Below are 13733 nucleotides of genomic sequence, written 5' to 3' on the forward strand. Positions count from 1 at the left end.
TGCTGTACCTTAAGCCGGCCGGGGTGGCCGAGTGGTTCTAGGCGCTTCAGTCTGGAACCGCGCGACCGCTACGGTCGCAGGGTCGAATCCTGCCTCGGGCATGGATGTGTGTGATGTCCTTAGGTTAGTTAGGTTTAAATAGTTCTAAGTTCTAGGAGACTGATGACCTCAGAAGTTAAGTCCCATAATGCTCTGAGCCATTTGAACCATTTTTTGCTGTTCCTTATATATATGAAAGATAATCTGAGCAGCCGTCTTCGGTTGTTTACAGATGACGCTGTCGTTTATCGACTAATAGTCTTCAGAAGATCAAAACAAATTGCAAAACCATTTAGAAAAGATATCTGAATGGCGCGAAAATTGACAGTTGACAGTAAATAACGAAAAGTGTGACGTCATCCACATGAGTGCTAAAAGGCACTCGTTAAACTTCGGTTACATGATAAATCAATCTAATCTAAAAGCCGTAAATTCAACTAAATACCTAGGTATTACAATTACGAACAACTTAAATTGGAAGGAACACACAGAAAATGTTGTGGGGAAAGCTAACCAAAGAGTGCGTTTTATTGGCAGGACACTTAGAAAATGTAACAGATCTACTAAGGAGACCGCCTACACTATGCTTGTCCGTCGTCTTTTAGAATACTGCTGTGCGGTGTGGGATCCTTACCAAATAGGGCTGACGGAGTACATCGAAAAAGTTCAAAGAAGGGCAGCACGTTCTGTATTACCGCGAAATATGGAAGAGTGTGTCACAGAAATGATACAAGATTTGGGTTGGACATCATTGAAAGAAAGGCGTTTTTCGTTGCGACGGAATCTTCTCACGAAATTCCAATCAACAACTTTCTCCTCCGAATGCGAAAATATTTTGTTGACACCGACCTACATAGGGAGAAACGATCACCTTGATAAAATAAGGGAAATCAGAGCTTGTGCTGAAAGTTTTCGCGCGCTATACGAGATTGGAATGACAGAGAATTGTGAAGGTGGTTCGATGAACCCTCTGCCGGGCACTTAAATGTGATTTGCAGAGTATCCATGTAGATGTAGATGTAGAAACCTAATTACAAGTGTTTCGTGTAAGCTGTGTACGCATGGCTATATATTTCGAGCATTTTCAAAAATTAAAAGCTGTCAAAATTGAAGGAAAACGACATTAGATAAAAAACAAGGAAAAAGAGACGTCAGAGGCTGACGTGTTGTTCAAACGGTGTGTCCTGAGCCTCATTGTATGTTTGAAGTCTTCGCAGAGTTGACCACCCAGCTCCCTCGAGTAAGGCAGAATTCTGTTTCGTGTCGTGAAACCCATATTCGGGAAATCAATTCAGCTAGCCCTTTTGACAACTGAAGTAATATAACGTAAATTGTTGGCATGTCCCAAAGAAAAAGGCAAAGGACATTAAATACACAAAAGATTCTGTTAGAACTCTCTAATGCTCCCAAGAGTCGAGAGCACATCATTGAAATATGCTGGGGCTCCAATATAGAGAAGCAGGAACTCACTGCAAACTCCAAATAGTACTATGTTCTGGATGTGTAGTAAGGAGAACGGAGCCTTTTAGCAAGTGGGATGCGTGGTTTCATATAGTTATCGGCGTTCTCTTGCACTATCAACAATGTACTGCGCCAGGTCAGGCACGATTTTCCCACGTTTCAAGCTGTAAGCAGAGGTAAATACATACGTTATATAATTAAAAGTACAGGGTGTTTCAAAAAGGACTTTGCAACTTTGAAAATTCATATAAATTAACTCATAGTATCTACAGAGGTGATTGTAGTGTCAATTTGTAGGGAAGGACATAAAGTTTTGTCTTGCGTAGTTCCCTAGCGGCGAATCGCACCATATGGAGCGCTAGCGGCAGTTCCGTTAAAGATAGCTGCCTGCACTGGACCTGACAGTGCTAGCTGTGTGTTTTGGTTTGAAGAATCGAGGTCGGAGACTACAAGTCAGCGTAATTTCCGTACCAAGTACGCTAAAGATCCTCCCAGTAGGCCTACAATTTCTGAGTGGCATAAATATTTTGTAGAAACAGGGTGCTCGGTAAGACATGGGAAACCATTAGGTCGTCTAAGCACACCTGACGACATCGTTGAGTGAGACAAGAATTTGTCAACAGCCGTACGAAGTCGACCCTGCGTGCATCTCTTGAACTGCAAATCCCACATACGACTGTTTGGCGTTTGTTGTGGACCCGTTTGCATTTGAAACCGCACAGATTGACATCTACATCTACGTGATTACTCTGCTATTCACAATAAAGTGGCTGGCAGAGGGTTCAATGAGCCACCTCCAAGCTCTCTCTCTACCGTTCCACTCTCGAACGGCACGCGGGAAAAACGAGCACTTGAATTTTTCTGTGCGAGCCGTGATTTCTCTTATTTTATTGTGATGATCATTTCTCCCTACGTAGGTGGGTGCCAACACAATGTTTTCGCAATCGGAGAAGAAAACTGGTGATTGAAGTTTCATGAGAAGATCCCGTCGCAACGAAAAACGCCTTTGTTTTAATGATTGCCACTCCAATTCACGTATCATGTCTGTGACACTATCTTATCTATTTCGCGATAATACAAAATGAGCTGCCCTTCTTTGAACCTTTTCGATGTCATCACCTGATGCGGATCCCACACCTCACAGCAATATTCCAGAATAGGGCGGACGAGCGTGGTGTAAGCAGTCTCTTTAGTAATTTAGTTTGACGATCGCGCAAGCAATAAGACACTGAAACAATTGCTCGCAAGAACTGTGCGACTGTGTTAAATCGATTAGGCCTACACGAGGATGAACATTTCCTGGACAAAATCATCTTTTCTGACGAGTCGACTTTTCACTTAAGTGGCAAGGTTATCACACACAACTGTAAGATTTGGGGCAGTGAAAATTCAGATAAAATATTGCAACATATTCGTGATAGCCCTAAACTGAAGGTTTTTTGTGCATTGAGCAAGAACAAAGTGTACAGCCTCTTTTTTCCGTGAGAGGACCATCAACGGGATAGTGTACCTGGATATGTTACAAAAATCTTTGATACCACAGATCGAAGAGGATGACCAAGAATGAAATGTTTACTTCACAAAATGGTGCATCACCCCACTACCTGGCTGACGTCCGGGATTTTCTCAGTGACCGCATTCCAAGTCAATGGACGGCCGTGATACGCCAATTACGTGGCCCCACGTTCCCCAGACCTGACACCACTCGATTTTTTTTTATGGGGATTCATGAAGGATATCGTGTTTGTACCTCCTGTGCCAGCTTGTCTACCTGAACTTAGAGCATGAATTTACGCCTCCATTGAGCAAATGTCACCTGCAAAGCTACATCGAGTTTGGGAAGAAATTGATTTCTGATGAGATGTGTGTAGGATAACGAACGGAAGCCACACACGACATCTTTAGTTTGAGGTAAAAAACCTTGATGTGTTTCCCTGCAAAATAACATTAAACCCAGCTCTATATCTTCTTTCAATAAATTTATATGAATTTTTAAAGTTGTGAAGTTCTTTTTGAAGCACCTTGTATGCGGACATCCGTAGGTAATCCAGAATTTACCACGATATGTCAAGAGAAGCACATTCACGAATATAAACGGTGGCAGGGAATACTATGTTGGCAGCAGAGAAGTACTAACAGCAAAATAGGTCGTTCAGGAGAGCTCAGAGACTTCGAACGTGGAATAGTCATTTTATGTCACCTCAGTAACAGATCTCCAGTGACATTTCAACGCTTCTAAAGCTACCCAAGTCGACCGTTCTTGCTGTGACTGTGAAGTAGAAACACGGAGGAACAACCACAGCTAAACAAAGACCAGGAAGACCTCGAGTGCTGAGTAACAGGGGCTGTCGAGCACTGCGGATGTTGGCTTTAAAAACTCGCATGAAATCAGCAGAAGGAATCACTCGTGAGTTCCAAAGGGTGAACAGAAGTCCAAGTAGCACGATTGTAAGCAGGAACTTAAAAAGAATGAGGTGCTATAATCGAGTAGCTCCTCGGAAGCAATAGATCTCTGTAGCCAGTGGTAATCGATGCTTGAGATGATGTGAAGTCACTGGACAGTAGATGACTGGAAAAGGATGGTTTCTGCATCTAAATCTACATCCATATTCCACAAGGTACCTGACGGTGTGTGGCGGAGGGTACCTTGAGTATCTCTATCGGTTCTGCCTTCTATTCCAGTCTCGTATTGTTCGTGGAAAGGAAGATTGTCGGTATGCCTCTGTGTGGGCTCTAATCTCTCTGATTTTATCCTCATGGTCTCCTCGCGAGATACACGTAGTAGGGAGCAATATACTGCTTGACTCTTCGGTGAAGGTATGTTCTCGGAACTTCAACAAAAGCCCGTAACGAGCTACTGAGCGTCTCTCTTGCAGAGTCTTCCACTGGAGTTTATCTATCATCTCCGTAACGCTTTCGTGATTACTAAATGACCGTGTAACGAAGCGCGCTGCTCTCCGTTCGATCTTTTCTCTCTCTACTATCAACCCTATCTGAAGATAAGGTTGATGAGGGGAGATATTTGTCTATCTGGTACGGATCCCACACCGGTGAGCAGTATTCAAGCAGTGGGCGAACATGTGTACTGTAACCTACTTCCTTTGTTTTCGGATTGCATTTCCTTAGAATTATTCCCATGAATCTCAATCTGGCATCTGCTTTACAGACGCTAATTTTTTTATGGTCATTCCATTTTAAACCGCTCCTAATGCCTACTCCCAGATAATTTATGGAATTAACTGCTTCCAGTTGCTGACCTGCTATATTGTAGCTAAATGATAAAGGATCTTTCTTTCTATGTATTCGCAGCACATTACCCTTGTCTACATTGAGATTCAATTGCCATTCCCTGCACCATGCATCAATTCGTTGCAGATTCTCCTGCATTTCAGTACAATTTTCCATTGTTACAACCTCCCAATATACTACAGCATCATCCGCAAAAAGCCTCAGTGATGGTTCAAATGGCTCTGAGCACTATGGGACTTAACATCTGTGGTCATCAGTCCCCTAGAACTTAGAACTACTTAAACCTAACTAACCTAAGGACATCACACACATCCATGCCCGAGGCAGGATTTGAACCTGCGACCGTAGCAGTCCCGCGGTTCCGGACTGCAGCGCCTAGAACCGCACGGCCACCACGGCCGGCAAGCTTCAGTGAACTTCCGATGTTATCCACAAGGTCATTTATATATATTGTGAATAGCAACGGTCCTACGACACTTCCCTGCAGCACACTTGAAATCACTCTTACTTCGGAAGACTTCTCTCCATTGAGAATGACATGCTGCGTTCTGTTATCTAGCAACTCTTCAATCCAATCACACAATTGATCTGATAGTCCATATGCTCTTACTTTGTTCATTAAACGACTGGGGAACCGTATCAAACGCCTTGCGGAAGCCAAGAAACACGGCTTCTACCTGTGAACACGTGTCTATGGCCAATCGATGAATAACGCTGTACACAGTGGAAATAGGATGGAAGACATTCGGTTTGGGGAATACCTGGAGAACTTTACCTGCCATCGTGTGTACAGACAGTGAAATACGGAGGATGTGGTGTTACGGTGTTCCCTTTATACGGCTTAAGAAAACGATAAATGCGAATGAGATAGACACAATACGCAGCATTGTGTACCGTGTGTTGTGCAGGAACACTTCGGAGACGATGATCATTTGTATCAGCATGAGATTGCAACGTTTCGTAAAGCAGCATCTCTTAGGTAATTATCTGTGGACAATATCATTCCTGAAATGGACCGGCCACTTACAGTCCCGACTTGAACCCAGTGGAACATATCTGGGATGGATTAGTGCGTTGACTTCGCTCCAGATCCCAGCGTCGGACATCTCTACGTGCTCCAGTTTCGACTCGTGAGGTGCTACGATTATTCCGCAGACACTCGTACAACTACGACCACTAATAGGTGCCACGATACTTTTGATCAGGTAATGCGTGCTGACAGTTTAGTTTGAGAAGGATCTGACAGATTGTTGACCGTGCCATTATAGTAGAAATAATTCAGACATATCCCTAAAGTAATTTAAGGAAACTACAGAAAACTTCAATCAGGTATATGCGGGTGGGGATTGGAGCCTTCATCGTTCAAATATAAAACCAGCCCGTTTAAAACAGTACAACCTCATTCAGTTTATCCCTAATGTACAGGGTTATTACAAATGATTGAAGCGATATCAAAGCTCTACAATAACTTTATTATTTGAGATATTGTCACAATGCTTTGCACACACATACAAAAACTCAAAAAGTTTTTTTAGGCATTCACAAATGTTCGACATGTGCCCCTTTAGTGATTCGGCAGACATCAAGCCGATAATCAAGTTCCTCCCACACTCGGCGCAGCATGTCCCCATCAATGAGTTCGAAAGCATCGTTGATGCGAGCTCGCAGTTCTGGCACGTTTCTTGGTAGAGGAGGTTTAAACACTGAATCTTTCACATAACCCAACAGAAAGAAATCGCATGGGGTTACGTCGGGAGATCGTGGAGCACATGACATGAATTGCTGATCATGATCTCCACCACGACCGATCCATCAGTTTTCTAATCTCCTGTTTAAGAAATGCCGAACATCATGATGGAAGTGCGGTGGAGCTCCATCCTGTTGAAAGATGAAGTCGGCGCTGTCGGTCTCCAGTTGTGGCATGAGCCAATTTTCCAGCATGTCCAGATACACGTGTGAAACTTGCCCGCACGCGTTCAACCGTTTCCTCGCTCACTGCAGGCCGACCCGTTGATTTCCCCTTACAGAGGCATCCAGAAGCTTTAAACTGCGCATACCATCGCCGAATGGAGTTAGCAGTTGGTGGATCTTTGTTGAACTTCGTCCTGAAGTGTCGTTGCACTGTTATGACTGACTGATGTGAGTGCATTTCAAGCACGACATACGGTTTCTCGGCTCCTGTCGCCATTTTGTCTCACTGCGCTCTCGAGCGCTCTGGCGGCAGAAACCTGAAGTGCAGCTTCAGCCGAACAAAACTTTGAGTTTTTCTACGTATCTGTAGCGTGTCGTGACCATATGTCAATGAATGGAGCTACAGTGAATTTATGAAATCGCTTCAATCACTTGTAATAGCCCTGTACAATACTGCCACATTTATACATTTCCGCAAAGAGATTATCTGATAATGTAAAGACCTACAGGGGGTGGAGAAAACTATGGAAACACGCGATAAATGCATGGAAATGAGCGTACGGCATTGTGGGCCGCGAGTTCCCCATTCGGGGAAGTTCGGCAGCCGATGGCAAGTACTTAATGCATTCGACGCCACATTGGGCGATTGCGCGTTGGAGATGGGGATGAAATGATGATAACACAACACCCAGTCCATGAGCGGAAAAAAATCTCGCTGTGGCCGAGCCCTTCTAGGCGCTTCAGTCCGGAACCGCGCTACCGTCGCGGGTTCGAATCCTGACTCGGGCATGGATGTGTGTGATGTCCGTAGGTTAGTTAGGTTTAAGTAGTTCTACGTTCTAGGGGACTGATGACCTCAGATGTTAAGTCCGATAGTGCTTAGAGCCATTTGAAAAAAAATCTCCTGTCCCAGCCGGGAATCGAACTCGGGCCCCTTGGCGTGGCGTTCTGCCACGGTGACAATTTTTTTTTCTTCGATATAGTTTGTTGCTTTTGGTATGGGCGGACGTCACAAGACATCCGCTCAAGTTGATCGTTGATTCCTTTACTCAGTTTTCTTTATTACAGAGGGTGAACAGTCCTTTGATCGAACACGCTGAGCTACCGTGCCGGCAGCCAATCAGCTAACGGGGGCGGACTGCGATAAATGCGTGCTTGAACATAAATGCAGCTACAAGCCAAGCCTGTAGGTGGAGCTGTTGCGACTGACTAGAACGGCATCTGTGCAATGTCGTCAATACGTTGCAAGTATCAGTCATAGTCAGAACAGCGTTCGGTGTAGTTGCGAGTGCAATATCTCGGAGTTCAGTGCATTTGAACGTAGGAAAATTGTTGATGCTCGTATGGTGGTGCTTCCGTAACCAAGCTAGCCGAAGTGTTAAGTGTTTCAAGAAGGCATCATGTCGACGATTTATACCGCATACAGGGAAAGCGGAAGAACATCATCGGCTAAGTCACAACGCTGACGAAGGTGTGTGTTGAGCGATCGCGATGGACGGTCATTGAAGAGGATGGTGACGAAAAATTTGGGGACAGCAGCTGCAAAAGTCATTTCAAACTGAACGTTGCACTCGCGAACCCTGTCAGCGCAAAGACAACACGATCTTAGTTCCATAAGCACGGAATTACAAGGCAAAATGGAATTCCATAACACATCAGTGATGCACATGCTTGTAACAGGAAAATGTGGTGCCAAAGCCATTAAAGCTGATGCTACACAGTTCGTACGTAGATATCAGAAGCACAGCTAAAGAAAATTTTCCCAAAGAAAATATCTCTTCTTGTCTCCCATAGCGTTTATCTCGTTTAGTACGGTTTTTCAGGATTTGTAAAATTTTATTCTATTATTTAACATTGCGGCCGGATGTTCTTGTGGATGACACGGTCGTCAAAGTAACCTAAGGGACAGAAGTCGTGTGTGACATCTGTGGATGGTGAAGCTTCGTTCTGTGTGCCATCGTATTGTAACTGTTTGTGTATCGTAATCTCTGAGGCGAAATTTGGGGACCAGCCCATTAATCTCTGGCTGACCAAATACCAACCAGTGTTCTGGGCGTAGCGCTATACGAGCAGGACGCTCAACAATCTATCTCTGCTGGTATCAACTGCTGACATGTAACTGAGGAATAAACTACTGAGAAAGTACGTCTGCAACTCAGCACTGCGCGGAAGTGCAACAAGGAAAAACCAGGGAAGAAGAAATTAGAAATATGTGAAATTTGCTGACGTAGAAGGATATTAAAACTAAATGACTCCATAAAACACGAAGTGAAGATGGTTCAGGTGGCTTTAAGCACTATGGGACTTAACATCTGAGGTCATCAGTCCCCTAGACTTAGAACTACTTAAACCTAACTAACCTAAAATCTACCGAGCGAGGTGGCGCAGTGGCTAGCACACTGGACTCGCATTCGGGAGGACGACGGTTCAATCCCGTCTCCGGCCATCCTGATTTAGGTTTTCCGTGATTTCCCTAAATCGTTTCAGGCAAATGCCGGGATGGTTCCTTTGAAAGGGCACGGCCGATTTCCTTCCCAATCCTTCCCTAACCCGAGCTTGCGCTCCGTCTCTAATGACCTCGTTGTCGACGGGACGTTAAACACTAACCACCACCCTAACTAACCTAAGGACATCACACACACACACACACACACACACACACACACACACACACATACACACACACACACACACATCTATGCCCGAGGCAGGATTCGAACCTGTGACCGTAGCAGCAGCGCTGTTCCGGACTGAAGCGCCTAGAATGGCTCGGCCACAGCAGCCGGCACGAAGTGAAGAAATAGTGGAAAGAATGAGCGAGAAAGTCAGAATGCATCGTAGAAGAAGGGAGAGATTAGCAAGCTAACTGCTTCTGCTTGAAGGTACATTTAACTCGACATTGGTGGCGGCAGCAGAGGGGAAATATCGTATGCAGAACAAGTCGAGAATACGTAAAGCAGTTTATACAAGGTGTTGGATGTATTGGGTATGTGATGACAGTCAGATTAACATAGGATAGCCAGAAATGAGGAACGGCTTCAAGCCAGTCGAAAGAATGACGACTTAAAAAAATGTCAGAAGTTTGTATTTGCAACATCATGGATTCATTTCCAAGCGGTGATACGCAGCAAGGGTGAAACTCGTGATAGCTTTCAAGTTATCAGCGCAGACACGAGAGATTGCCTGGGGTGTCAAGGGCGGGGGGGACATGGCGCTGTCTCGTCGCAATTCGCATGCAATTTAACCAGCCCCCTCAGGACAAGCTGCTGACGCAGCCTTATATTACGCTGCACGTGCCTCACTTTCATTTTCCAGTAAATGAGCGCTAGCGTCTTGAGATACGAATATACTGAAAAGCGCCCGTTTCAGACGTTGCGTCTGTGTATCTACATAGAGCTATAAAAACAATTCAGACCTAGTAATGCACATTCATATAAAGTACTATCACAAACCGTGATGGAAAAGTAAATGAAGCAGTTTACAGTAAAACTATAACCTTAGGAGACGTTCGGTTTTGTCAGCGACTAGCAACAGATTGGAAGAAGGAATTCTAGTGATTAAAGCAATGTCTACGGTAAGGATACTGGAGACGGAGTCAAAGTTCGGTTTGACAAGGATAGGGTAAATAGGGCTTTTTTTCTTTTCGCTTAGTTCCACACATTAGAATGTGTAAAGAACAAATTTATATTCTGTAATGTGTATTAAATATGGTTGTTATTATTTTGTTACATGTGTAGGCGTGGACGAAAGTATGGAAACACCAAATACACGACAGAATACGGTGCCGGGAAAACAGCTTCCTGTCATCTTGGAATGGATAATTGCAGGTCCTGTGTGGTTTTCATGCCATGTTTCCTGGAAAACAGTGCTAAGTTCAGGTAACTATGATGGAAGTGGGTTGCAATCACGCTCTTTTCTCTCCAAAGTAGATCACAAAGGATCAATAACATTGAGATCTGGTGGCTGTAGTGACCTGGGAGATGCGACAATTTACGCTCGGGCTCACAAAACCAGACCTGGACGATGCGAGACGTGTCAACAGAGGCTGTCATCTTGGAACGCAGCAACATCATCATTGGGGAACAAGAGGCCAAGTCATCTTGGAAAACAGCACCATCATTGGGGAAAAAAATTGTACCGTGGGATGGATCTGAGCAACAATACCTTTACGTAGCTGTCAGATTGTGTAAGCTGCAACAGCATACGCATCCCACTTTGAGCCGGTTTCTGTAAAGTTCTGCCGGCCGGTGTGGCCGTGCGGTTCCAGACGCTTCAGTTTGGAACCGCGTGACCGCTACGGTCACAGGTTCGAATCCTTCATCGGGCATGGATGTGTGTGATGTCCCTAGGTCAGTTAGGTTGAAGTAGTTCTAAGTTCTAGGGGACTTATGACCTCAGAAGTTAAGTTCCATAGTGCTCAGAGCCATTTGAACCATTTGTTAAGTTCTACTCGGTTCCCCGAACTACAGTTTCTCGCCTGTCTTATTCCTTTTGCGTTCTTTCATATATGTATACAAGACTGAACAGCCTACGACGCTTTAAACGGACATTTACTTTGTAAAATGTCCATGAGATACCAGGGAGCATCCTGAAATAAATAAGTTCCTTGCTGCCGGTGGCTTTGTAACGGGGTTTCCTGCTACATACATCTAACGCACACTGTTTTGAATCAGTTGACAGGCCATCGTGGGTAAGCGTCACTTAAGTCGGAGTGCTTGTTTCCGTTAGGTGCTGTTTCACAGTTCGGCGAATTTGATTTCATTTCTTCCATGTTCTAGAAACGGTCACCTTTTATGTCTCTTTCTCAGTCTTAGTAATGGGAGTACGTCACAAGAGGCAGTCCGGCGAATAGAATATGTACGGAACTATTATCGTAATATGTATTCTCATTTGCGAATATGACCAATCATCAGCTGTGTAATGGAATAATTACAGTGAAAATTTGTGCCGGATCGGTACTGGAACCAGGGTTTCCAGCTTATCGCGAGCGGTCACCTTACCAGTAGGCTATCCGAGCACGACTCACGACTACAACCTAAACTTCCATATATCGTCAACAATGTGTCTACGACCTGCACTCGTACATTCATTACGTATAGTCCCGTACATGGGAGACGTTTTAATTGAACGACAGTTGCGTGGTGTCGCCGGATAAATTCGATATTGCAGTGCCTGTGTTGTTCAGAAATACGATGCAGTATTCAGAGGTACTATGCAGTGGTCCTTCGAACATGCTTGGATGTCTGAAGGACGACACTGCACTGAAATATCGTATCGAAACTATTATTATTTTTTACATAATTTGCCTGAGACTGAATGCTTTGTGTCTACGCGCGTTGTAGGGATGAGCGGGACAGTGCTTCGATCCCCACGATACAGACCGTTATTGTCGCAATTCCTCACGCGCTAGTTTTAGCACTTGTAAACAGAAATGCTCCTTCAAGTTGGAAAACCAAACCAACATTGGTTTCACGAATGTTCTCACTTGTTTTCTTACTACGGGCGATGAAGCAATACTCCACTCACTCCATAGTTGTTTGGTTTCTGCGTCATTCCCATAATACTCCTATCGCCTATTGTCATTTTGACTAAAACTTAGTAATAGCACGTTGTTTTGGCGTTTATGAAACTGAAAATTTTCCAAACTCGTGAAACAACACTTACAAAAACAATCCTCTTGCATGACGTGCGCTTCCACACAGATGACTCTTGGTCAATCGATTCCGAACAGTGCATAGCAATGGGACGTAGAGGATTACCTCCCCACCGCTTGCAGAAAATGAATTTGAGTTATTTGGTCCCTCTCTCGTACTTTCTCACATTACGATTGCCTGCAAAGATCAACTACGGTGCGACGTTCGAAAATATGCAAGAATTTCGTTGAAGGTATGGTCATAACTGGACGCTGGGCAGCACAACAGCGTGCGCATTATGCTATTGTAGTTTAATTAAAAGCACACCCTTTTTCTCCTGGTAGCTTTGAATTATAGTGGAAATCAGCAGGAGAAACCTAACTAATCTACAACGGCAATAGCAGCGAGGTGTTTACCATCTGTGTCGGATATTTCTTTTCAGTGTATACACAAAAATGTTAATGCAGAATAAAAAAAGTGACATATAATAATATTGTTAATAAGACTCAGTTAAACATCGTTAGTCGAATAGAAACAAATGAAGTAATTGTGTCTGGCAATTATACCAGTTACGTTTTTAATATTTACCTGTTAGCTTCGCAAAATATCCTTCTCGCCCAGGACTCGTTAAAGTTTCCCAGTATTATACGAACATCCTTCTCTTTTAGCTTTGCTAGGGCAGACGTGACTTCGTTTCCAAAGCTTTGTGTTTCTTCTACTTGAAATCCCATAGTATCTAAGTCGGCCACCAAGCGGTTGTGAGCCTGCAAAAGAAAACATGCATTTATAAGCACAGGTGTTCCGCTGCGTGTTGAATAGCAAATTCCTTAAAGTTTCAGGCATGGTGATGATGATGATGATGATGATGATGATGATAATATAATTTGTTTTGCACCGTCGACATTGTGGTTTTAGCACTCAAATTAGTTAGAGACAAGTTTTCTTACAAAAGAATAAAGAACCTCGAGTTTTTCCATTAACATTAACATAAGGTTTCTTCCTAAAGTGCACCGCATCATGTATAAAAAGAGCAAACATCGATAGTGGAGAAACAAAAGTAGTGAATAAGCTAAAATAGGATGATATGCTTTATGCAGACGGCGCCACACTGACCGCAGATATTTAAAGACCATCACGTTTATCAAGATAAGTCTCTGAGTGAACGAAAAATGTGCACTTTTCTGCTATTATAGTTCACACGTATCAGCAACTAAAGTATAAGTCAGGAAATGAGCGCTGGGATAAATTCGGGGCTCCCATGTTGCCGTCCTGGGCAAGATCTTAACGAAAATAGTTTGCTGTTGCCCTCCTCAGGCCTGTTCATAGAGTGTCACGTTGGCAACGTATCGAGTAGATGACTGTGATGAGTCATTCTGCTGTGTACTCTAGTGTTATGTTGTGTTTGTAGCTTACTTCTCTCGAATAGCACCAAGGGAACCG

General features: G+C 43.9%; 1 protein-coding gene across 1 annotated transcript in view; it reads right to left on the bottom strand.

The window, feature by feature from the left end:
* LOC126184452 (gamma-aminobutyric acid type B receptor subunit 2) overlaps positions 1 to 13197 on the bottom strand; it is a 206741-nt gene extending 193544 nt beyond the window's left edge. Inside the window, exons 1-2 of the mRNA XM_049926841.1 lie at positions 13189 to 13197; positions 12882 to 13057 (exon numbers count right to left, since the gene is read on the bottom strand). Coding sequence (XP_049782798.1) covers positions 12882 to 13057; positions 13189 to 13197 — 185 coding nt within the window. The remainder of the gene's footprint in view (positions 1 to 12881; positions 13058 to 13188) is intronic.
* Positions 13198 to 13733: the final 536 nt, after the last annotated feature.

This window comes from Schistocerca cancellata, chromosome 4, assembly GCF_023864275.1.
Source record: "Schistocerca cancellata isolate TAMUIC-IGC-003103 chromosome 4, iqSchCanc2.1, whole genome shotgun sequence".
In the NCBI taxonomy this organism is placed as follows: Eukaryota; Metazoa; Arthropoda; class Insecta; order Orthoptera; family Acrididae; genus Schistocerca; species Schistocerca cancellata.